This window comes from Neopsephotus bourkii, unplaced genomic scaffold (assembly GCF_033783945.1).
Source record: "Neopsephotus bourkii isolate Nb327-2 ecotype Australia unplaced genomic scaffold, CSIRO-AGI_Nbou_v1 NB_855, whole genome shotgun sequence".
In the NCBI taxonomy this organism is placed as follows: Eukaryota; Metazoa; Chordata; class Aves; order Psittaciformes; family Psittacidae; genus Neopsephotus; species Neopsephotus bourkii.
This window is the reverse complement of record NW_026901351.1, coordinates 128,577-155,396: the sequence shown is the minus strand read 5'-3', so window position 1 is coordinate 155,396 and position 26,820 is coordinate 128,577. Positions and strand designations below refer to the sequence as shown.

Genomic DNA, 26,820 nt, shown 5'->3' with positions numbered 1-26,820 from the left:
GCACTTCAAAGGGGATAGTCTAGTTTTGAGAAGTAAGTCCTGTTAAGGTTTACAATTCAGGGTAGTCAGAAGCCTCTAGATGGAAGGCTATAGTGTGAATTTTACACACTTTTATACTTTAGTTTTATATCAGAAATTTAATTTTTTCTGTCCCTAATAGGCTGGTAGACTTTTCAATCAGAGCCAAGGACAGTGTTGAGTAGACATTAATTCCAGATTAATTTGCATACAAATCCATAAGTAAATTAAGATGGTGAACAATGCAACCTATTACCTGGAAGCATTTAGAATAAAACCACTTTTGATTCACATGTAACTGTTCTGAATCACATAGAAGTTGCTCATTGTCTTACAAATGAGGCCCATGAAAATGTGCACTGAAATACGTGCAACGCTGACTATAGAATTATCATGTGTCGATAGAAAATCTTGTCTTTAACACATGGGTCAAGATTTCCTTGCTTTAAATGTAAGAAGATAACTTAGACATGCAACTTAGGCTTCAAAAATGTATATAGATAGTGGCATTTCCACACTATAGGGTTTCTGAAAACTTCTTAATGGGAATAAGAATTGCTCAGGGAAGGAATTTACCATAATGACTTGTATAACAAACCTATTTCAATCATGGCTATTTAAAAAACCCCACTAAAGTCAACTCAGTCAACCTACTAAATGAGCAAGGTTCCTGGAACATTTACAGAGCACTGTTTAGAATTAATTCATAGAAGTATTATTTATTCTTCATGACAGTCTGGATGTATTTTCCATCTATAGGTGTCTACAACTTCTAGTAATATGTTCAGGTCTGTAAAGATTCCCACAAGGGTGCAGGACCATGTTTTCTTGCTCACACTTACTATTGAGTAGTTTCTTCTCAATGCATTCCCAGTAACCATTAATTTATGCAATACTTACAACAATGAGCTCATAAAGAAATAGTCTTTTTTTTTTGTTAGCATGGCAGTCTTCCTTCATCCTCTTGACAACATGTGCAACTCTTTCTGATTCTTTATCAGCATGTGCCTCATTAAAGTCATCCAAAGACATATGTGAATATCCTAGCACCTCAGCCAAAGCTCTCCAGTCATAAACACTCTCTGATACTGTAGACAGAACTACTGAGTAGATGTAAGTCAGTTTTTTGAATGGCAATGCAATTTGTTCAACAAGATTCCTGGTTGTAAGCTCACTATCTGCAGTGTCCATAGCTTGTTCTTTGGAAATTACTTTTATGTTTTTGCAATGTACAAGACCAATCTTTTTTCTGAGAACTCCTACATACCACTCTTTTACTTTAGTTTGTCCCACAGCTTTTATTTTATCTTCACCAAGAAGTGCTATTGTGTCCCCTTTAAAATATTCTAGCAAATACTCAATCTTATTTTGACGTAACACAGTTTTCAGAGCGACTCCATAAGTGTTAACATTCAAGGCTTTATCTTGGAACTTTGGGTATTTAACTGTTGGTATTAAAAGCCACGGCTCAGACTTGATTTCTTTGCAGTTTTGTAAGCGCTTTGGCCTATTGATAATTCCACTTAATTTTGGAACTGGATCAGGAGTTGTAACATGGAACTGTGTTATATGGCTACTTTTTGAGACTTTAATCTGAACGAGGAAAACAAAGAAATGCATCTCCTTACATCCAAGCATGGAAAACAGGAATTGTTGGTGGACCATTTCACCAGCTTTCAGCTCTTCCTCTTTAATTTTTTTGCTTTGTTCTTCCATCTTCACTTCAAAATTTGGATCACAGGATACCAAAGAAATATTTAGATCTTGTGGCTTTTCAAGCAGAAACGTATGTTTTCCCCACAGCTGAAACACAACAGGAGGCATGTTTTTCCCTCCCTTTTTTATATCACAAATCGTGAGTTTTCCTGGAATGTAGTTATGACCAAAGACTGTAAAAACTGCTGTAAAAGATGGATGAATGTGTTTGGGACCATAAATTCCAACTGAGACTGTTCTATGAACATAGTCCCAGACATTAGTTGCTGGAGGCTGGATTTTGTTTGCTTGTACAGCAATCACTGCATACATCACATGACTTAGGTCTGTTAGCTTCACTTGTATGGTATCTTGATAAGTGTAGCAATTCTCTAGCTTCTTAAAAGGCCCCTCTTTGTTGAGACTAAGAAAGCACACAATGTTACTCATAACTTGGCTGAGTGGATCGTTCTTCACTTTAGCTGCGACTTTCACCTCTAGAAAAATGCCTTCCCTTGTGTTGAGGTTGCTCAGCGTAAGTTCTATCAAAGGACTTACAGTGCTAGACATCTCACTGTTAAATGACGATGGAGGGTTAAGGATAGCCTTTAAACCGACTTCTTGGAATTGTCCAGGTAATACATGACCCACAGGGACATGAACATTGATATCTGAGTCAGGTAGCTGTACTGAACCTCCTTCATGATTCAGCTTACAAACTACATGGATGTCTGTAGCTTGCGTTTGTGCCCATCCAGGACTACGGCTCATGGCTTCTAAATCTAGACAAGATCGTGTGAGTTGTCGGTGACTCAACCAAGCCATCTTGTAAGCTTCACGGTCATTTTGAAGCCATGCCATGTCCGAAGCTATAGAGTTTTGAGGTGTTGTCTTGCGAGGATTAAATCTTCTGTTATCAACAATATCCAGGAAGTCAGAGACACTCTTGGATCGTCCAGATCTTCTTGCTGAAGTCTTTCTTAGAAGACAGTCAATATCTAGCTGATCGCCTGAGGACGCTAGGGAATCCATGTTGTTAGAAATTTTGAAGAATAAATAGGGTTTTGCTTTTAAGACCGAAATGTATTTATTATTTTCGTTTCTATTTGAAGCAGCTATGTCATGTACAAAAGGGTTGGAGGCCGACAGTTCATTCCAGAAGGGATTAGTCTTGGAAACAACATTGGTATGTCTGAATACATCAGACCAGTCAATATCCAAATCTGATTTGCTTTCACTGACATCTGTTTCAAAGAAAAAACAGAATCATTTTCTAAAGCACAGAGACTTGAGGCATTCCTTTAATTTCCAACTGATAGTCTGTTAAGCTAACAAGTGACTAAATTTATCCTTCTAAAATGCATATAGATAATTTCTATATTTCTCCTTCAAGTTTTTAAAGGGTATTAATATTAGTTTCTAAGTAGCATTAAGAATCTTTGCTAATATAAAGATGGCTAACAAATTAGTGGTGAAGGATGTAAAGCATCTTATGCAAGGTGCTGATTGTTATCAACTCCAATGACTATTAATTGGCATCAAGTATGCTAAGGTCCCATGAGGTTTAAATCCTTTCATTCCAGTAATCTTTGGCCTCTTACAAAATGCATGGATGACTTTCTGTCTAACTCTCTGCAAAGATTAAGTAACTACTGTTTCATTTTCAAACACTGTAGACAGTACAGACAAATGTATTATTCAGGATTCCTTTTCGTGCTAGTGCACATGCATTTAATTGATAACAGCACTCTTAGAATTTATCTTGGTGCGTGTGGAATTTGTTATAGTGGCTTTCCATTAAAAAAAATTAATTGTTATAATTTATGAAGTCTTGTAAAATTTGAAGTTTGGAGAGAAATGTTTTTGTGGCTACTAACTTTTTTGAGACTGTACTTTAATAGAGAAATGGGGGGTGTGATATTTAAATATAATTTTAATAAAAATAATTAATGTCTATTTCTTATGAAGGCAAGGTGTGCTTATATTTAATATTAGCAACTGTTCACAGAAGTTGGTTTATAGGTTGGATTAAGACTCATGCTTCTGGCAACTAATAGAATATCTGAAGCTTTTTGTGCTAAGGGTTTCTATTACTTCAGTTTTCCATTATTTTGCTACATATATAAAGGTTAATCCATCCATTCTTTATACATCCTTGTAAAGAATTTTAATTCATCATTTCTATTCTTTCATTAATTCATCATTTCATTCTTTCTATCCTTCATTATTACACTTTCCATAGTACCTTCTATCTGCAAGGTTATTAATTATTGCTCAATTGCAAGGACAGTACATTCATCCACCAAAAAAAAAAGCAAAAAAGAAAAAGAAATGTATTTTTTTTCCATTTCCTCTGTCATAAATTGTGACAAAAAGCCAAAACCATAATTTTTTTCCACAGTTCTAGAAAAATCCCAGTTTGGAAGAACAAAAGTGGAATTTACCTGCTCCCCAGTTGCCCATCAGCAAGGCATTGTTTCGAGAAGAGCCTTCCAGGTGAGCTGCAGAGGATAGCGAGCCCAGGACACCCAGCCTTGGCCAGAACCACCAGGTTCTCAGCACCAGCTGAAAAGTCCTTTTGTTTCACAGGCCAAAAGCTTTCCTAGTGCTGTGATGCTATTATAGTCAAATCATTATCAGCTATTAAAAATTAAATTAACTAGTCCCAAAAGAAATGTTAGGGGTTTAGACTTTTTTGCCACATCCTAAAGGGTATGTTTCTACAGGAATATTCCGAGCAGAAAACTCTATCAGAGCCTGAGTCATTAGGCCAGACACTCACGCCAAGGTAACAGCACAGTTTACTGGGTGCAAGAGGTTAGAAAGGAAGCAATTCCTTCTCCCCGACTCACACAGCAAGTGCCAGGTTCACTGTTACTCCTATCTGCTGCTGGACAAAAAAAGCTAGGAGAATGCCTGCCTTGTGGAGGCAAATGTTTTCTTTACTTTTGGGTTAAAACAGCAATGAGATTAATGAGACTCTGGTTTTTACACTGGCCTAACTCCAAAATAACCTTGTCTTCCTGGTTCTTAGATCCCAAAATTAATGTAGTTTGGCTAAGAACTCCCTCTTCTCTTCCATGTCTTGACTTTTATTCATGCAAGGTTAATGACTCCAGCTCTTCCTGTCAACCTGTCTGACCCATGTTTGCTATGGCAGAGGACAGAGGACTTCTCTTATATGACATCAAGTTTCTTCTAGGGGACCTTGTGACAATCCCCAATGTTCTGACTTCAGGGACATCTACGATGGCCTGAGTAGTGCAAGACATAAGCAATAAAAAATAACTTTAAGAAGTGTACAGGGGTTTACAGAGTATCTAAAGCTCCTGACATTATTTAGAGTTTTTCAGAAATGAAGACTTTAGGTCAAGAGACTTAGTACAGAAAGTAGCAGAAGAAACTTACTGTAGCTGCCTGAAGGTGTCCGGTCATCCTCATCGATCAAAGTCCCCTCTGATCTGCTCCTTGGAATCTCCCTGCTGGTTAGGGAATCTGTTCCACTACTGGAAGTATTTACCTCCTAGGAAACAGTTAAACATATAAACCATCAGCAAGTTTGCAATTTGAAAAAGGGGGAACTGTTGAAGAATAATTGAGCTTTCCTCCTGTGATGTGACACAAATGGAAAAATAGTGAAGTTGTGGTCTGCCCAAGAGCACCACAATCCTGAGTCTTACTATCTCATTTGCAGCAAAAATGCCAGATGTTACAGCTATTGTACAGTATCGTACTCCAGTCCATAGTGAAGGTCAATAGCCCACATAATTCAACATTTTGCAACTGAACCAATTGTACATTAACTTCTGTTCAAGTCTTTTTTTAAAAAGAAACATCCTAATATCTGTTTTCAGATAAGTTTAACTAGAATCATGACAGGTGCAGAGCTAGCTCTGTTCCTTCCTTTGCCAATTAATATAAAGGACATCCAATTATTCCTGCATTATCATTCTTCCTTTGCTCTTCCCTGAGAGAGAATCAGGTTAGATTTTCTTTTTGGTCTGTACATGAATGATGTAAAGTACCCTTCCTTAGGGCCCACACCAGCACAGCAACAGCACAAAGAGGGGACATTGAGGTCTCTCCTCTTGCTTGTTCTGGCTACAAGAAGTTCTCTTTGGTTTTGATGCAGTTTGCACATGGACTGAACCACATGAAAGCTGTAAAACAGATGCTGTAGTTGAGAGACAGTCAACAACAAAACTATTGCAAGGGCAGAGCAGAAGGGGAATGCCTCCAAGGCAGGCAACAGGAGGGTTAACCTCACAAGGTACCGTTGCCTGATGCTATTTTCTGCTGCCCAGAAAAGCGAGTTGCAGGTCTTCAAAGGGGTAGTGAGTATCCTACATGCTGAAGCTATTTTGCCCCAGAAACAGAAGGTAAGGGAAATAAAATATTCTAGATCTTTTTTTTTGTGCAGGAATGCTCATCAAGTTAGTGCTATAAACCAAGAGGCCATTTAGTGAATGCCTCAGAAACCTGTCACTGATCCTATACATAGTGAGGTATAAATGCTGATACATAATAAATACATTAAATGTATGGTTGAAAAGAAAACCCCCCAAAACAAAGGAAAAAAACCAAAAAGGTAAAAAAGCCAGAACGTTTTTTTTGGTCCATCCACAAGATAGAATAGCCAGCTTTGTTCAAGACTCTCAAACATTGCTGCTGGCTACTGCTGCAGCAACAATTGCAGCCTAAGCAGATCTCTTGCTGTGACTGTGAGAAAAAGGAATTTTCACTTACAGTTCTAGTAGGTGAGTTATGGGAAAAAGGAAGCATACCTTATATCAAAGCATTACTGAATAGTCAGCTGTTTCCATTGCAAACGCAATGGTTTAAGACATCTTTTCTTTTTTTTCCCACTGCAAATGTAAATTGTTACTTTTTATTCTTCCCACAAGAGCTCTCTTCAGCTAATGGCAATCTGTCCAGGTACTGATTTGCACTCAGGCAGGATGCAAGGCTGAGGTCATCCCAATTGTCATCCAGCCACTCTGCTATCACAAGGCTATAAGGACTTCCAGGTTCCTCTGTTACCAGAAATGGCAGATGTTGGCTTTAGAACTCCTGATTTCAGACAGTAGTGAAAACTAACTTCCAAGACTAATACTTTGAGGCTTCTCCTATTAATACCCCCACCTGAACCAAACTGGGAATTAAAATGATTCTTTAAACCCAACACCATAATTCCAAGACCTGACATCCCATACCTGTTTAAAAATTTCACTGTTCCTTCTGTTTCTGATAAAAAACAGTATCTTTGATAATGTGTACAGATTCCTTCAAAGGAAATAAATTTTGCTTTAGTGTTGTCAACAAATACACTGCTATTTTAAAAAGTAAAATTTCTCTTTGCACATTTATTGGGATTTTAGACTACAGATACCTTACACAGGTGTAATTAAACCTCCCCAATTCCTGAAGCAGGAGCCTGATATAAAAATCTTGCATGCTTATACAATGTGTTCAGTTTTTCAACATTTTGAGATGTAGCGTCTGACTGATAACTTATTGATCAATCGACATGAGAATCTAAGAACAGTTCTTCAAATAGTTAAAGACCCACAATTGCTTCAGTAGCTGTATGAAGTGGGAAGCAGTAAGGATAAGTGTAGAAGAGTGCAAGTAGATGCACAGTTGCTAAAATAGGAAACCCCTGGGGAAAGGGGAGGGAGAGAGAAAGAAAAGCAATCTCTTTACACAGTGTGAGTATATTGACAGAGACATAACAAGATTACATATGGAAGTTTTATAAATACGAAGAATTTCTGCGAATAGAATAAGCTATTTCCTAAATGTTCCCTCTGGGAACTCCTTAAAACCTTCACCACTAGCCTGGCACAAGGACAGAAGAGGTGGATACTGGAAAAGAAAACAACTTTCAAAAATAAGTCATGCTTCCCCACCCCAAAAGCGTACGTGAGTGTGACAAGGGAGCCTTTGTGATTCAGGCACATTTTTTGGCCAGCCGAGAAGAGGACAAGAGAAGGGGGGAGATATAATCACTCCTGGGCAAAAGATGACCATGTCTGGTTAGCATGTTAAGGGATGTGGGAAATGCTGGGGACAACCTGTACACACACCATCGGGTACCAGGCAATGTGCCTTCTGAACAGTTACATGATCTGGCACCACATCCCGTCTCTCCTGTGTTCCAGTGTAAGTGCTGGCAATGTATAAATCCCTAATGTCTTTGTATGAGATTAGAAAACAACAAAATCCAATGCTCCCCCTTTTCCATGGGTACATTCTGTGATAAAATAGCATCTCAAATTTTTCATACGATAACACTATTAATTAGGAACCTAACTGTACAAATCCAGAACTATCATGCAGAGGAAAGAGATCAAGACATATGGGATATAAAACCATGCTGATCAGTGGCAAAGGGGAAACCCTTTTGCTGAAAAAATCTGAGAATTACATATAGGAAGACTCAGAAGCTAAGCTTTTCATTTGCTATAGCTACCGAGTAAGAAAGATGTAAACTGAGAAGTGCTTAATGGTGCAAAGAATGATCTGTCTGACAGCATGTCAGCTCACAGAGTGAAGTGAGCAGGGAATGGAGAAGTGAAGAGACTGGAAAGACATCAGCTAGGAAGGTGACCAGGGAGTAAACCTGAGTGACTGCTGAGAGATGTGGCATTTTTATGCGTAAGGGCAAAAAACAGTGTGCCAGGTGCTTTGCTGTTCAAGGCTGGAGTGCATCGCTTGACCCATAAAACAGCAGGACTCAGGACCCAGAGTGCTGCTGGCAGTCATGTGGCAGCACTGTTACAGGGGAAGAAAAATGCATTAGGGGAAGAAGAAAGTCTCAGGTAGAAAGTTCAGTTTCATAGAAGTCAGGAGACAGATTTTCTGCAAATGGAATTTTTACTGCATATGATGCCTCCAGAAATCTCTTCCAGGTCTTTTAAAATCCAAGTGCACTGCTTTTTTTCTTTCCAGTCTCTTTACCAAAGAAAATATGTCCTGCTGTGCTTAAAATAGGGGTAAGGAAGAAGATAAAAAAAGCCCAAAAGCAAACACTTCCCCACTGCTTTTGCCCTAAAAAATGAGAGAGAACACATTACTCTCTGTTTTTAAAATACCAGCATCCCAGAGCAAAACACTAGCAATTTTCCTTTGATTCAATCTTAACCCTTCTTCAAAAGCAGGTTGTATTAAGAGCAGAGCTCTCCCATGGCAGTGCCTTCCCATGGTCTCTTACATGAACCTTACACAAACAGTACTACTCAGCCATGCCATTATTCACAAAGATTCATGGCCTTTGTATCCAGAGGATGAAGCTTACGCATTTACAGAGGCAGGACAAGCAACAGAAGGAGGTGTTGGAGAAATGCTTCATTCCTCAGGCTTGCTTTTAGCTATCATAGGGAAAAACAACTTGCTAGTTATATAGGGTGGGTTGTTAAGACTTATTTTACCAGTTTACTGCTGAAAAAAGGAACAAGGTATACTCACCAGAATGTTAAATATGGTGATCTGACCAAATACTGAATATACTGAATTATTTAAATTCTATTACATAGACAGAAGAAAAGGAATTCTAAAGAAAAAACAATACACAGAAGAGAGATGGTTTCAGAAGGCACTACACATCACCATCAAATCTAAAACACTGCTTCTTCTCTGCAGATTAATATATTCCTAGGTAAACATTACAGTAATAGGTCATATTTTAACAGTCCTTTGGTACTTGTGACCTGGAACAGCTTTATACAGCTCAGAGTTTGGACCTGATTTTACCAATATGGTTACAGGGCTGAACTGTGGCACTGTAGCTAATAGTAGTACAGGACAGCAAACAAAACCTTCAGTTGAAGTGATAAAATCTTTGACTTATTCTCTTAGCCTGGTGCATATGAGGCAGTCAAGGAAATGGAGCTGTATCTCATTTTGAACAGAAACAGAAATGGCTTTTAATGTTCACCTTCGAGAGATCTCAACCCTTACCTTACTAATGCTTGTCAGCAACCTTGATGCTTTAGTATGTCTCTATTACTTATAACTTTGCCTATAATGATAGAAAATAATTTTCAAATGATGCATCTGCTGGTTTCCTCTGCTGTTAAAATAGCTGTCAAGTTTGTTAGCTACTTTTTCAATGTTCTGAAATTTTATCACCCTGTGGGAACTGCAGAGCCATTCACACTCCTTCCTGAATCCAGGGTGTAAGCTTTCTGCAGACCCAACATAGGTTTACACTGCTGCTTGTTACTGACAGAACTGCTTCTGGTAATACTGCATCTGAGCTAGCATAGGTAGAGCTAGTAGTCTCATCACAACAAAAACAGGGTTTGAAGTGGGTCATCCTCTCAGTAGATTTCCACAAGTTCACAAGTAGGTTTTTACAGTTATGGGTGGCCCAGAACTTACTGTTTTACAGTCTGGTTGGGGCTGTATGCAAGCAAAAATTACTGTATCTTAAGCACTCCCTCTGCAAGGCAAGTATCCTTCCTTCCATTCCAAATATCTGTGCTTCTAAAATTGCTTGCTGTAAGTATAAGAGCTAGAATTTTTTTTTTTTTTTTTTGCCCAATTGCAAATTTTACATTTGGGAGTATTGTTTTCCAGGATCCTCAAGAATGTGTAGTTAAGTCTTGATGTCTCTGAGGTTTCAGCTACCAATCTAAAATACTCTATGCTTCCTCTTTGGCCTCAGGAAAAAAAAATATGTTGCCTTCTACTTACATTAGTAAGTAACCTTTTAAAGAACAGAAGATGGAAAGTAAAGATATCACTAACAAATGAATTAAAGGATCCAACTTCATACTGTTAAATTGTAATATTTGCTTTTTTTGCTGAACAGAGAAAACTGCAAGTGTATTAGCTCATTTTTTCTATGAACTCATTTCCTTACTACCTTGCAAAAGCCTCTGATTTCTTCTTCTCTATTTAATTAGACTTTAACTTGCAACCAAGCTGCATGCAGAAATTACACTGGGTCTTTAACTGAGCAGCTTATCTGTTAGTGTCGAGTGGAGATAAAGCCCATAGACATCTGCACACTAGCTTGGCTTAGAGCCTACTCCCGACTGTGCACAGTCTTTATTATGCTCTTCCCAGAAAAAGGCTCGTGTCTCCGTCTGTTAATGCCAAAAGTCAGTTTTGCAGACTGACAGATAGGAACTGTGGCCTTTGAGGGAAGGAAACAGTGGTACGGGACAGAAGTAGAAGAAGTTTTAACAGTATTGAATGATTTTCAATCTCAGAGGTAAATTCAAGGATAATAAAATAAATTCATTCTTTTTAAGAGGCAGAAATCCTTTGTATGCCTCAGAGTCACAGTGACATGACCAAAAAAACAAACGAAAAGACGCTTTCTCTGTCCCAAAGACTTCATTTTTGAAACACCTGACTAACACTCTTCCAGTTACATACAGAAAATATCATATCTATTATCCACCCAGAAAGCAATTAAAGCATCCAGTTTCTAGACAATCAAACCCAGGTCAAGTAGTGAAGTAGTTTTTCATTAGGAACTGACAATCAGGCATTTAGGAGTCACATGTTTATAGAAATAATTACTAATCACTAATAATTAATAATCAGTAATGCTGAGCACAGGAAAGCTAAAAATCATTCTCAATTTTCAACATGTAAATCTCATCTGGTCCAGTGATGTGAGTGCAAAAGCTGTACTCTTTTTGCAGCACCAGGGCAAAGCAGAATGCACCAAGTAACCCTTCTGGAGAGAAGCGCCTGTGTTTTACTTGCTCACAGCTCTTAAAGTTCTTACAATTATAATTGTAATTAATGTTAAGAAGAGATCTTAAGTACCCGTTTGAGCTGGATAAGTTGCAAATATGCAGGATGTTTTTTCTGATATTCCAGACTAAAAAATGCTATAATAAAACATTGCAGATGCACTATGACAGGACCCAGTCTTGAGCATCCAACTGTGGAACTAAATTGCCTGTCAGCATGCTGCCTGGATACTGACGCTTTATTCTGGACAGATGTAGATTGAAGACACATTAACAAAACATCCAGTGAGAACCTTGAAGGCAATCGAAATTGATACCCAGGCATGTAAAAGGTGCCTTTACTCTCCTGGTGTTCTGGTTTCAGCAAACTGGGGTGAGCACCTGGAGAAAGATACCAGTGGATACGGTAGTAAGCTGTGTTTTTTGTTGAGATAGGGAATGAGAAAGGGCTCTTTCCATAAGCACAACAGACTTCTGCTTCAGTGGAAAGGAAAAACACATCAGAAAGCCTGCACTGTCAGGTGGACTTTTTACATAGAACCACTTTGGTTTGGTGGTGGTGAATTTGGCAGTGGGGAAGGAAGGACACAAAAAATAAAAAGCCATAAACACACAAGCACCAAAAAATAAGTTAACATGGCAAGCCACACCCAGAGTTTTCTATCAGTGTTTAAATTGTGTCATGCATGATTTCAAGATGTATGTACTAGCCAAGAAGAAATCCCAATTGTGGAGGGTATGAATGGGGAAGAAGGGAGAGAGGACTCAAGTCAGCCACTTGTTCCATTTCTCCCAGGACATACAGGGAGGTCAATACTGAGGGGGTAGAAATGAGAGACTAGGGTGACACATAAGCAGCCCAACATGGAGAAAAATGAAACAGGCAGCCATCTGTGGTGGGGAAAGAATTCCATTAAGTATGGTAGAAGAAAGTAAATCCATTTGGCAAGGACTCCTCTGGTTGTCATTAGAGGTTAGTTTGAAGAGTTAATAACTGTAAGTATAATTATTCTCCAGTGCATCCACAAATTACATTTTGCTCTACTCGACTGACCGCATAACAGACGCAGGAAATATGTAACAGCATAAACAGTGTGTTTGATAAATTGTGATAATATTTATAAAGAAAGACTGATACCTATTTTTTGTATACTGATCTGTTTTGACTGAAAGACTTGTTTAATAGTCCTTGGCAATTTAGGAACATAGTGAAGAGAGAATCAGAGAGGGAGTCTTAATCACAGGGACAGTTTCCAAGGTATACTGCAGAAAGTGCATTTTTAGTTTGTTGCTTTTTAGTGGCAATTATAGGCCCCAAAGTTTGGTCTGAACTTTCCTCCAGCAGTGAGACATCATTGCATATAAAGTATTTGTGCCTGTATTGTTAATAATAGGCTGAGATGTCCATTAAACTGCAACTGCAAATATTTTAAATGTATTTTTGACACTGTAATTTTGAAGGGAAGAAGGGATGTGAAGTCATAAGAATGTATTCTGTTCTCTAAAAGCCAGACCCAGAGCCTCTCATTATACTGCAGACTCTCCGTTTACAGAAAAATTACACATCCTCTTGTCAAGCAAAAATTTCTCTAATTCTACCAAATGGGATTAATGTTTAAGTGGATAGTTTCTCTATTAATGAAGGACATTTGAATCTCTGAATTGTACTCTTAACTACTTCTTATTAATAGTATCATTAACAGAATACTTTTACTGAAATAATATGATTGTCAGGTTGATTCTAAAATGGTAAGGATCCAGCAACACAAATGAAGTTGGAGGGATATAAACTGCCATGCAATATCAGATCCCATTGAATAATCTATCTCTGATCACAGAAGACTAAGTATTCAAGAAGAAGGAAATTCTGCTTATGAAAACAGAGAGCTGCTTCCAGTATCGCTGGTAGTTTTATAACCAAAATAGGGATGATTCTATCTTAAATAAAACTGACATCAGTCTACAATAACACTGGATGTCATTCTAAGGAAACAGTGAAGTTCAAGACTTGAGGCAACAAGTTCCCAACAAATTGCGTACCCTCATGTTTCTAAATTTAATTCTTAAATCTAGCTGCCTTACAGCCTCATTGATTGAGACATCTGTTCACACGTGTTCAGGGGAGGGCATCTATGCTTTTGCTCCTCACTGTTTGCTATGATATGCAGTATAAAGCGTCCAATCTCATCCATTTTTATGCAGTAGTGACGAAGTCACTCTTTGAATATTTTCTCTTCTTTTTCAGAAGTGAATTTGTGAGACAGTTGTGCTACGTCTTCTCTTCATCTGGTCCCTATATTCTTGAACCACCTGCATTCTCTCCATTGTACCACAGCATCCAACTGTCTCTCCAGCAGCAGTCCTCCATCTGTGAGGCATACTATTAGCCTGGATGCAATACCTCAGTGGAAAGCTAGGTTTTCCATCCAGGAAATCCACACTATTATATTGCAATGGATAGTATTACCCACTGGAAGCATATTAAAGCTATGTATTCCCTTCTCCTGTCTCGCTGTAGGGCTCATAAGCATTCCCGAATCTCTCACCAGCCAACTGTCAAACCTCCAAAACTCAATCAATAAACTGCTCATACAACAAATCAGAGAAATTCCCTATGTTTGCCCAGGCATTCCTATGCTGACTTCAATCTCCCATTGTCTCTTTTCATGCCTAAAAGCAGCAGAACATCTTCAGCTTGCTCTTCCTAGCAGCCCTACCATTCAGGCTACTGAAGGTATCCTACCTCCTCACTGGTTCCAGCCCTTACTTCTGAGCCAACATCACTGACTTCTGAGGCAAAAAACTGATGAAGATGGGTGCATACCTAGTTGTCCTGGCTTCAGCAGTAGCAGTCATTTTTCTCCTTCTCAGTAGCAGGTGCAGTGCTGTGTTTTTTACTTTTGTCTGGGAACAGGGCTGATAACATCAATGTTTTTAGTTGTTGCGAGGTCATGTTTACTCTGACCAAGGACTTTCTGAGTCTCATGCTTTGCCAGGGAGGAGGGGAAGCTGGGAGGAAGCAGCTAGGGCACCTGACCCAAACTGACCAAAGAGGTATTCCACACCACAGCACGTCATGCCCAAGATATAGAACTGAGGGCAGTTACCCAGAAGGGCTAGGTCACTGCTCTGGTCAGGCTGGGTATCGGTCAGCGGGTGGTGAGGTGTTGTATTCTCTTCCCTTGTTATTCCCCTTATCATTATTATTACTGGTGGTAGCAGCAGTGATTTGTGTTATACCTTAGTTACTGGACTATTCTTATATCAACCCGTGGGAGTTACGTTCTTTCAATTCTTCTCCCCATCCCTCTGAGAGCGGTCGTGCGGAAGGGGGGAGTGAGACAGAGACTGTGTGGTTCTGATTTATGGCTGGGCTTAAATCATGACAGTTCTTTTCGGCTCCCAAAGTGGGGCACGAAGGGCTGAGATAACAACAGATCTGAATGGAGTGTGTCTAATCGTATTTGTGATAAGCATTCATTCTTTCAGATTAATAGTCACCCGTCACAATGCTGATTTATTGGCTCTCAAAGTTGTTGCTCTTGATCTCACAGTTTCAACATGTTGTAACTTACTTACAGCCAGTATTTGCTGTGTTAGTGTTTATCTGCTGGGGGCCTTGGGCTAAGATTCTTGTTTCACTGCACTTTATGGTAATGACTTGTAATACAATAGACTCATTGATCATGAAACTGATCTGGCTTGTGTTCCCAGTGTGGTCACCACCTCTATACTTTGGGAGGTATATAATAGAAGTGTATAGCAATTACACATCCTTTTTCCCCTCTTCGGGTGGTCAGCCTATGAGGGAGAATTTCCCACACACCCCTGCAACAACTACAGCAGCTGCTGAAACTCTGACTGCAGCAGACAGCACAGCTACTCCAGCTCCAAGCACAGCAGATAAACCAGTGACAAGTACAGCAGCATCGTTTGAGAGTTCTGAAGGATTTGAATGGCCTTTGGATACCCTTGGGACCTGCCTGCTGATTGTGATGGGGATCACCATGTTGGCACACATACAGAGTGTGTCTTATTCACAACCATTTTGTATGATCTCAAAAGTTAAGCGGAGTTGGGTTTGGGTCTTCTTCGTAACTCTACTGTCCTTGCTCCATTTGTCCTGAAATGTGGGAAGAAGGATTTGCAGCTTCTCCAAAAGGTCACTGACTCTGATGATCAAAGCATTATCCTACCCATCTCACCTCCTCAGCAGCAAATCTTGAGTTTTGCACCTTTAACTAGCTCCTAATTCTCAGGATAAGAGTTCAAAATGTATGCTATGTGAAATACTGCAAAATCATACACACAAAATCCTACTGTTTGGATTTTTTTCCTAACCAAATGTGTTATTTTGTGGGTTTTCTATAGAAACCAACATACACAACACATTTACAGTGCAGCTGAGAGACTGCTTAGATCAAGCAGCTCATTCCTGCCATCACACACATATCCTTGCCATCACTGTCAGAGGTTCATTGATGAAAGTATTCAAGTGTCATAATGTGTAGATATCATTTTAACCTTTAGCTTAAAAATGCCAGATCAAACACAGACCTTAATATGTGATGGCAAGCTACTTTGCTTAAGATGTCTTTCCTTGGCTGTAGTGAGACAGGAGACTCCTGTTATATCTCTTTTCCTACAGACACATACACTCCTGGCCGTGCAATTTAATGGGAGAAATTTTCAGTCTCCCTTCTATGGCAATTATTCTTCTACGTTTCAGGTCATTAATGATGACAAGCAGGTATCTGCAGAACATAGGATTCTCCAACAAAGAGCTGTCTAGTACATAAAGGGAAAGAAAAGCATGAGGTATGAAAATCAATACTCAAATTAAGTACACACTGCTTCCAAAGCTTCATCTAAACTTTAATTTGTCAACCATTCCTGAATATGCATGGTCCAGATGTTGTCCAGCATGAAGCTGGCTTAGGTCAACTCCTGACTGATCACAATCCAGAGTCATATTTCTATAGGTTGCTTGTCTGTAAGAAACAGAAAGATGTACAACTTTGCTCAAAATTTAGAATCATAGAATCATAGAATAGTTAGGGTTGGAAAGGACCTTAAGATCATCTAGTTCTAACTCCCCTGCCATGGGCAGGGACATCTCACACTAAACCATGTGATCCAAGGCTCTGTCCAACCTGGCCTTGAACACCACCAGAGATGGAGCATTCACAACTTCCCTGGGCACCCATTCCAATGCCTCACCACCTTACAGTAAAGAACTTCCTCCTTATATGCAATCTAAACTTCTCCTGTTTAAGTTTTAACCCATTACCCCTTGTCCTATCATTACAGTCCATAGTGAGGAGTCCCTCCCCAGCATTCTTGTGGGCCCCCTTCAGATACTGGAAGGCGGCTATGAGGTCTCCATGCAGCCTTCTATTCTCCAGGTTGAACAACCCCAACTTTCTCAGCCTGTCTTCATATGGGAGGTTCTCTAGTCCCCTGATCATACTCGTGGCCCTCCTCTGGACTTGTTCCAACAGTTGTAGGTCTCATGAGAGCAGAGTAGAGGGGCAGGATCACCTCCTTCAACCTGATGGTCACGCTCCTTTTGATGCAGCCCAGGATACGGCTGGCTTTCTGGGCTGTGAGCGCACACTGATGGCTCATGTTAAGTTTCCCATCAACCATCACCCCCAAGTCTTTCTCCTCAGGGCTGCTCTAAATCTCTTCTCTGCCCAACCTGTAGCTGTGCCTGGGATTGCTGCAACCCAGGTGTAGGACCTTGCACTTGGCATGGTTAAACTTCATCAGGTTGGCATCAGAGCACCTCACAAGCCTCTCAAGGTCCCTCTGGATGGCATTCCTTCCCTTCAGCATATCAACCGAACCGCACAGCTTGGTGTCATCAGCAAACTTGTGAGGGTGCATTCAATCCCACTGTCCATGTCACCAACAAAGATGTTGAACAAGACCGGTTCCAACACTGATCCCTGAGGGACACCACTCATTACTGGTCTCCAGCTGAACTTCAAGCCATTGACTACAACTGTTTGTGTGCAGCCATCCAGCCAGTTCTTTATCGACCGAGTGGTCCATCTATCAGATTGATGTCTCTCCAATTTAGAGACAAGGATGTCGTGTGGGACAGTGTCGAACACTTTGCACAAGTTCACGTAGATGACATCAACTGCTCTACCTCTGTACATCAGTTCTGTAGCCCCATCATAGAAGGCTATCAAACTGGTCAGGCAGGATTTCTTCTTAGTGAAGCCATGCTGTCTGTCACCAAGCACCCTGTTGTTTTTCATGTGCCTTAGCATGCCTTCCAGGATAATCTGCTCCAAGATTTTGCCAGACACAGAGGTGAGAATGACTGGTCTATAATTCCCCTGGTCATCCATTTTCCCCTTCTTGAAAATGAGGGCTATATTTCTCCTTTTCCAGTCATTGGGAACTTCACCTGACTGCCATGGTCTTTCAAATATGATGGACAGTGGCTTAGCAACTTCATTTGCCAACTCCTTCATGACTCAGGGATCAATTTTATCAGGTCCCATGGACTTGCATACGCTCAGGTTCTTAAGATGGTCTCGAACCAGATCCTCTCCTACCTAGGGTCTTCATTCTCACACTCCCTGCATCTGCCTTCCAAGACTTGGGTGGTGTGGTCAGAGCCTTTGCCAGTGAAGACTGAAGCAAAGAAGTAACTGAGAACTTCAGCTTTCTCCAAATCCAGGGTAGCAGTTATCCTGAGAGCTTTCGGAGGAGGCCAACATTTTCCCTAATCTGTCTTTTATTTTCTACGTACCTATAGAATCCCTTCCTGTTATTTATCACATCCCTAGCCAAGTTTAATTCTAACTGGGCCTTAGCTTTCCTAACCTGGTCCTTAGCTTCCCAGACAACATCCCTATATTCTTCCCAGGCCGCCTGTCCTTGCTTCCACCATTTATAAGCCTCTTTTTTCTTTAGAATTTTCCTCAGCAGCTCCTTCTCCATCCATGGAGGTCTCCTAGCCCTCCTGCTGCATCTCTTTCCAGTTGGGACGCAACACTCCTGAGCTTGTAGCAGGTGATCCTTGAATATCACCCAACAGTCTTGGGCCCCCCTGCCCTCTAGGGCTATATCCCATGGAACGTTACTAAGCAGGTTCCTGAAGATGCCGAAGTCTGCTCTCTTGAAGTTCAAGGAAGTGAGCTTTCTGCATGCTCTTCTCAGTGTCCTGAGGATCTCAAACTCAACCATCTCATGATTGCTACAACCAAGGCTGCCCTGAAGCATCACATTTCCAAAAAGCCCTTCCCTGTTGGTGAGCATGAGGTCAAGCATGGCATCTTTCTGTCTCTGCTCCTCTGTTACTTGCAGAAGGAAGTTGTCTTCCACACAATTGAGGAACCTTGTGGATTGCTTCTGCTGGGCCGTACCGTCCCTCCAACAGATAACAGGGTGGTTGAAGTCTCCCATGAGAACACGGGCCTGCAAGTGTGAGGCTGTTTCTATCTGTGTGTAGAGTGCTTCATCCACAGATTCCTCTTGGTCAGGCGATCTGTAACAGATCCCCACAATAATGTCCCACATAGCTGTTCTCCCTTTAACCCTGACCCACAAGCTCTCTGCTAACTGCTCACCTGTCCCCAGACAGAGTTCCATACTCTCCAGCCTATCCCTAACATAAAAGAGCAACTCCCCCTCCGCGCCTGCCAGGCCTGTCCTTTCTAAAGAGCCTGTAACCTTCCATTCCAACAATCCACTCATAGGAGCCATCCCACCATGTTTCTGTGATGCCTATTATATCATAGCCCCATAGACGTGCACACATCTCTAATTCCTCTTGTTTGTTACCCATGCTACGGGCATTTGTATAGAGGCATCTGAGCAGAGTTCCAAATGAAGCTGGTTCATTGGCTGGAGCGGCTCAAATACCTCTACATTGCTCCGAGCATTTATTATACGTGCTGGCAACTGACCGGATGTGTTGGGATGGAATGATGCCCGCCTCCCCCAACACATCTAGTTTAAAGCCTCCTTGACCAGTCTGGCAAGCCTCCTCCCAAAACTGCTCCCATCAGCTCCAGCAGCCTCCAGTAGACCTGGCCTCCCAAATTGAGTTCCATGTTCTAGATACCCAAACCACTGACTATGGCACCACCCTTCTAACCATTTATTAACCTGGCTAATCCTCCTGGCCTTTTTAGGGTCCTTCCATGTATCCTGGAGAATTGACGAAAAGACGATCTGAGCTCCAGAGCCCCTAACCACCTCTCCTAGGGCTCTGTAGTCCTTATGTTCTCCGGCCTACTGCTATCTATATCACTAGCCCCCATATGAATCACTAGAAGTGGTTAATAGTCTGTGGGGCTTACCAGAGCAGGCAGCCTCTCTGCAACATCCCTGATCCGTGCCCCTGGTAGGCAACACACCTCCCTTAAGACTGGTTCAGGCTGACAGACGAGTGCTTCTGTCCCTTTCAAAGTAGAGTCCCCTACTACAATGACCTGCCGCTTTTTCCTGGCAGCTCCAGTAGAGATCTTTACTAGTGCACCAGCCGGTTGTTTCTGGTGCGAGGGTGTTTCCTCATCAGCCCCCTGCAGAACTGCAAAGTGGTTCTGGGTGGGGACAACAGGTTTAGGAGGAAGGCCCTTGCTTTTAATTGTCCTCTTCCTCCTTTTTTTGTTGTTTTTTTTCTTTATTATATTTCCCAGCTTCCCGGGTTAATGGCCTCCTTCTTTCCTCCATGAACTGCAGGGGACACTTGAGGCCCTTGCACAGTTTGGGCCTGGAGCACGTAGTTCTGCTTCCTCTCAGCTTCCCTGACATCTTGTAGCCTATTAATAGCATCCCGCAGCTCAGACACCTGCTGCAGGAGAGCCTCCACCAGGGCGCACCCAGTGCAGCCCTGACAATTCTGCACCTTTCCCTCACAAGACCAGTGCAGGCACTCTCTACACTCCGAGCACTCCCCTCTCATTGGCTACACTGCAGCCTCCCCTCTCATCAGCTCTGTCTGGGTGCCTACGGTGGCCACCGCCGAGGTCATATGCTGGTCATACGCTGGTCATACGGCGAGTGCTCACCGTCCCGCTCGCCTGCCCACAAGAACTACCTCAACCCACCCTGGTCGCTTGCACTCCCTACGGCAGGTTTTTAACCAGTCAGGGCTGGTGCGGCTCCTCCTGGCTCCGCCCCCGGTGAGTCAGCTGCTCACTTCAGCTGAGCTGCCGGGTCCTGGGCAAGTTCTGTGGAGGACTTGAGGCTCCCTCAGTGGGTCTTTCAGCTCTGAGTTTGAGACCCCTGGACGCTGAGCTTCCCCCCACTCCGGTGTTGAAGGCGTCCTCTCTCAAGCTGCTTACCTCAGCAATTCTTGAATAATCCTGATCTAAAAAACTTCTATAATGTAGTGTTTTTCTGTTAGCTATTGCATAGCTATGTATCAGTTAGCAAATCATCAGTAAAGACATGTAGATATTTGTCTAATTTGGTGCAAGTTCTAATCTTAACAACTTCAGATTTCACTCAACTTCACACCCAGCAGAAATGACCATATGCCCAGAGTCTTGACAAATGTAGCCAGTTTGTTCTGTTGTGAAAGTCAGTTCAGATAATTTTATTTTACAGTGCAAATTCATCACACATTGCTGATTTTAGCAAGATTTTACAATAGTAAGTTGATGTCTGTCATCATGATTCAGTATGCTGAATCACTAGCGTCCACACAAGTAATTTCATTTTAAAGTTCTTTGGAGATTAGTGTTACAAAAACCTAAGGCTTAACCCATAATCCATTTCTGAACTTTTTGTCTGGAGGGAAATAGGGTGAGCTTTCACTCCACTTTCTCAGTATTAGGAGAGAGGTTATTTGCCTCCTAAGAAACACCTTGGTTTTTCAGCCTCCCAGATCTATCTGTCCCAAGATGAAAGGGGCTCGAGACAGGCAGATTTCAGCACCACAGGGATAGAAGCTCAAAACCTGGCAGGTCCTATAATTGCTAGACTGTTTAAGAATCACTAAATATGATTTATTCACAGATTTCAAGCCCAAAGAAACAAAGCAATTATCTTTATTCTTCCTATGCAGAATGAAGCCCAGAGATTTCATTTACCTGTTATTATGCCAAGTTTAATAATTTTTATTGAATTTTTAATTAAAAAAATCCAATTTTGAAACCCAAAACTGATGTTTATATTCTCTGGGACCCAAACCAGGGTTTCTTTTTCATTTCTATCCTGGTAGAACTTGCTAGAATAGCATCCCTCTGCTAAGCTTTGTACAAATACATAGCAAGCACAGCCTGGTCACAATGAGCTGATTGTTTAATGCACAAGACAAAGAAAGGAAGGGATAAAAATGGAGATAGACAAGCTTACAGATGGAAAGACACAAAGAGACAGTCACATTCCAGCATCTGCCATAAGAACTGTGTAAGCTTGTGCTAATCCCTTAAAAATCTGGCTCCAAACAGCTTTTCCCAGACCACTCGGTGACAAGAGCAGTGGATATGCAAGTGCCATGGGAAGAAAACTGCCACCAAGAAAAAGGGCTTTAAAAGTAACTGTATAAATATCACAGGAGCCCCACAAAGTCCCAAGGTGTTCACACTCTGAAAAGGCAATTACCTGGAGAGCAAGGCAGGTATTCATAACACCTCCTGGAAGCCTTTGTCATTGTTAGGTTTGGCCTCCCATTCCAGCTATGAGCAGAAATCACATATCACAATCAAATACAAGTAAACTGTAGCTATGTATGACAGGTAGCAGAAAATTACCAAAGTATACACACACACCTAACACTGTTTCCTCTCTGCTGTGCTTCCATTTATCTGCTAAAGCAATTCACCAGTAGCCAAACTTAGAAGTCTATGATTATATATTACTTTTTAAAAAAATAAATAACAGTGATGGTGAATGCAACTTCCATTAAGTTCAGTAAGCTCCAAATTCAAGCAAATTGTCCTTCTGTTTCTCTACCATATACTAGATGAGGAAAAGTCTAGGGAAATTCTCACTTTTCTGGGGAGCAGATCAGTGGTGCATACAGTATGTACTGCTTGTGTGGTTCATGACTGCAGTACAATCATTACCGGTAAAAATACACCAGGGAATTCCAAGGTACAAAGATCCTTGTTACATATTTTGCAGATTAGTAGCACTTTTCTGCTCAGCCATATTAGTATCCACCTAAGAGTGCAAGCTAGGCAAGTAACTGTGGGTGGAATCCAGCTGGCAGAGCATAAAATACCTGCACTCTGGCAGGCAAAAAGGTAACTCTCAGAGCCATTAAAGGCACCTCTTGCTCTCCCCTGGTGAGATAAAGAAATTATTTATGCATGCATTAAGCACTTACAACTAGAATCAAACACACATACATCAGAGATCTAACACTTCTGAGTGTTTCAATAAAAATGAAAAAAACCAAACCACTTATCTCACTGGGGAAACCACAGTAGCTTCCCAGCTTCCCACACTCTCCCCAAAACTATATAGCATTTAGCTTGCAGGCTTTTAAGCATGATTCAATCAGTGTAACCCATGTTCTGTATACTATCTAGTTGTAGGACTACTGAGCTGTGCTCCTTGTCAGTTTGTCCTATATATGGAAAGTGAGGGGACAGGTTTGAGTTTAGCTTTCCTTTTCTGACCCTTTAAGACAGATATTAGGAACACTTCAGTCAGAAGCTCCTTCTGCTGAGAACTGTTAGTTTCCTTGGAAAATTAATGAGACTTCACAAATATATTTGTGTTATTATCCATTTCACTTCATGCTTGTATATAACTTACTGGAAACAAGTAAACAATCTCAGCCCAGAGCTGAAGAACTAGAGGCCACATCAAAGAGCAGAACAAATTTCAAATAAGAAGAAAAAAAGAAAAAGAAAAAGGATAATAAATCACTGAGCAGAAGAACAAATTGGCATTACTCATGTTCACAGCACCATAATTTCACACAGAGCAACAGGTGACAATTTGTGCTGCAGGAATTAGGGCAACACTGTGAATAAACTGAGAATTCTTGTCTCTCTGCTGCATCACACCCCTCCCACCTTTACAGAGATCCTGTTAAATTAAGGCTAGTGGATCAGAGGGAGTGAACTCATAAAAAGGTTGTCATCACATCACAGGCTTTTCTTCAGGGCTCAGAGTTGGCATTGCGTGAGATCACATATGAATCAAAACAAACCACAGAAAGGTCTCGCAAGCTGCTCAGTCCCCCAGTTATTTCAGACAAATCCATTTCCTTTTAATTACACAACTTAGTACATATAGAAATACAGCTCCATGTAAATACATATCCGAAGTTCAGTCCCAATTAGATCATATGACAAAAGTTAGGCTGTAGGATTTGACACTGATGGGTCACAAGCTTCAAGTCTGCTAGTGAAACTCTGGTTTTTTTTCTAGAACTAGGCTCATGTGGGAACTTGAATGACTCCTCTTCAAGTTGTAGCAAAAAATGTTTTGTGATGCAGCCTCTTACAGCCAGTGATTGCTTTGGCACAACTGCAAGATGACCGGCATAATGGACAAGCAAGGCTGTTGACAGTTCTTATTAGTAAAGACACAACCAGAATTAATATCATTATATCTAATTAGAGGTCAGTGCAGATTAAAATATAAGCCAATACATTTATAATGAACTTAAATACTTGTGAACTCCCATTTAATGCAAGGAAGTAGCATATGCCCCCATGGAGAGAGAGGCTGAGATTAAAGAGTTAATTCAGAGTAAGTCTGGGATAGAACTAGTGTTAAATCTCCAAAGTTTTTAAGGTATTAGACAAGAGACAAGATCATCTGGCGTTGTGCTTAAGGCTAAGCCTGCTCTTGAGGTTGCCATCTGACTAGGTGGCTGTCTGACTGGCTGCTCCAGAAAGCAGCAATCCTACATCTCCTTTGCATCAACGCTGGTGCTTATCTGGTCTCACAGGGAGCTAGCCCAGGCATGATGAGTCAGTGCTCACCTGTGCTGCCCTGTGGGAAGTAATGGCAAAGCATGAGCTATGGGACTACCCCATTCAGCAGCAGCTAGCCATTAGAGCCGCTTAAATGTAGTGCAAGAACTTACCCAAAGTAAAATGGCAGCTCCCAATCTCACAAGTATGTTGTAAAGAGGAATATAATAATTAAGTACTCTGAGTACCCAGTGAAGGCAGACTTCCTTTAACCATTCAAAAAGATACTTTTCCCATTGAGAAGCTGAAGAAAATGGCAAAGGAATTCGACTATTTACATTTTGGACTCTAGCAATTGTCATCCAGAGTCTTCTATAAATACAGATCCCAAGCAAAAGACTTAGAACACCTCTCCTGGGCTGCCAGGATACTCACTGGGTTTCAAGAGCATTTCAGCCTGCAGAGCCACCCACACAGCAAGGGGAAGGTAACATCTGGGGGTATATCATTCATCTTTCAGCTAAGTAATTGGCCAACTTCTTCCTGAGCAGGCTGGCTTACAAGGTGAAGCTCAGCTACACAAGGAAAGGTCTCATGCTGTTACAGAAATTTAACAGTATATGCCTCCTATAATATTCCTTGAAAAGGATGTCTGCATACATTCAAACCTATAAACATTTCCTGTCTACCATGAGAACATTAAAAAGAGCCCAAAACATCACTTGCTGCAAGGTAATAAAACTTTGTTTCAGTTTTCTCTAGTTTTCAGTGGTTCAAAGCACTGATTCAACCTCAACACTGCCCTTGGGTAGGGAAGTGCGCCAGTACCTTCACGTATTGAAGTATACAGTAAGTGAGGGAAGGGGAAAGTGATATGACAGTGTTTGCTTGCAAACCGAACTTAGTGAGGTTATTAACACTAGAGCAGACTATGAAGAACTACTGGAAAGCCTAATAAATTGAACAGCATAAGACTTCATCTGTGGTAGGTAAGACCTTGAAGAGATGCTTTCAGAGAAGCAATTTAAAATTACTCATACACTTTGATTTCTAAACTAGTTGTCGTTTCTTAGAAGAAGTTTAGGCATGCTCCTTAGCAGTTTAGCAAGGATGTTTGTGCAGAAATGTAAATAAGATGTTCAGAAATGTAAAAAAGTCTGTACTGAGAAGTAAATTAAAATATGGTAAAACATTACAGAGCAAATACATATATATGTCTTCTATGAATATATGACTTCACTTTTACTCCAGAATTCAGTTTCTTAAAACAAGCAAAGAAACAAAAAGAAACCAAAACAAAACAATGCAAATAAACAAAAACACACCCCCTGTCTGTCCTGCAAATACAGAGTTGCAGGAAATGAACTGAAAAGAATTCAAGAAAAAGGGTGAGAGATGAGAGGAAACCTCTTCCATGGAAGAGGCTAAAAACCTAGAAGGTCAAATTAGACTAAACTTTTTGTGACAGCAACAGAGTATAGGAATATCAGGAAAGGGATATTTTTTTTAAATAGCTCCTTTTTGCCTCTCCAGTCATGTTCTGTTTCCCACTGTGGGGCCTGTGAGGCAATTTAGGATCCTATGCAGTATTTGGCAGAAGGGGAGAACCTATAGTTCTAGACAGAGCTATGTTTATTCTTTTACATGTTTTTTTTGCAAGTGCACACCACAGTTTATGGTGCAGAAGTTTGATGTACTGCAGCTGACGCTACTGTAGAGCTCAGCTCTTCAGACAAGGAGGACATCCTTTAGAGACCATCAGATTAGGTTGGCTAACTGGCTGTTCTGTCCAACAAGCTATCCTTTTGGCTTTTACAGCAACATGATTTATACTTTTGGACTGTGCATGCTTTGGACGGTTCTTCCACCTACTTTGTATTCATATTTTAGGAGTGAATTTCCCTGCAGGACGTATGCCAATGTTTACAGTACCGTAAACATGTAGTTTCTCAAGGAGCTTTGTTTCTCTGTGTGGAAAATGGAGAGGAAAGACATCCAATTTCAGAGGTAGTGAATTTCAAAGTTTTTTCTTCCCTTGGGTGCCCTTCATAGAAATCTCTCAGAGACAGTACACCAAACACAAATATTCCTGGGCCACAGGCTGGAACTCATTATGATGAAGAGTAAAAAGGAAGTTGAATAGCAAAGAAATGTTCAATTGAATCCAACTAGCCATTCTCATAATAAGGGGAGAAAGAGGAGGAAGAAAAATAACATAACGTTTCAAACCAAACATTTAAATGCTCAATAAATCTTCTATTGCAACATATAATTAGCCTGTTGAACACATTCCTACAGGATATACTGCACTATATAGTTTAGTGAATACGACCGTATAAGTTTCTAATGTACTCAAGCTAAACACTGTTCTATGGCTTCTAGCATGCCAATAACCACCTTGTACTTGTGTTGTAAATCCCACTGTGTTTCTCCCACCCAACTCAGACACTGTGCAGTTGGTTTCAGTATGTAAGGTCAGCACTGGAATATTTCTTATTAACCACTGTCAAATACATATTTTTGAGCTAGGGAAAGTGTTGCCAGTG

The 26,820-nt window shown here is 40.8% G+C and overlaps 1 protein-coding gene across 1 annotated transcript in view; it reads right to left on the bottom strand.

Moving 5' to 3' along the window:
* Nucleotides 1-26,820, bottom strand: part of MACC1 (MET transcriptional regulator MACC1) — a 36,941-nt gene that overhangs the window by 8,372 nt on the left and 1,749 nt on the right. Inside the window, exons 2-3 of the mRNA XM_061356419.1 lie at nt 5,122-5,236; nt 919-2,957 (exon numbers count right to left, since the gene is read on the bottom strand). Of these exons, the coding sequence (XP_061212403.1) occupies nt 919-2,957; nt 5,122-5,236 (2,154 nt within the window). The remainder of the gene's footprint in view (nt 1-918; nt 2,958-5,121; nt 5,237-26,820) is intronic.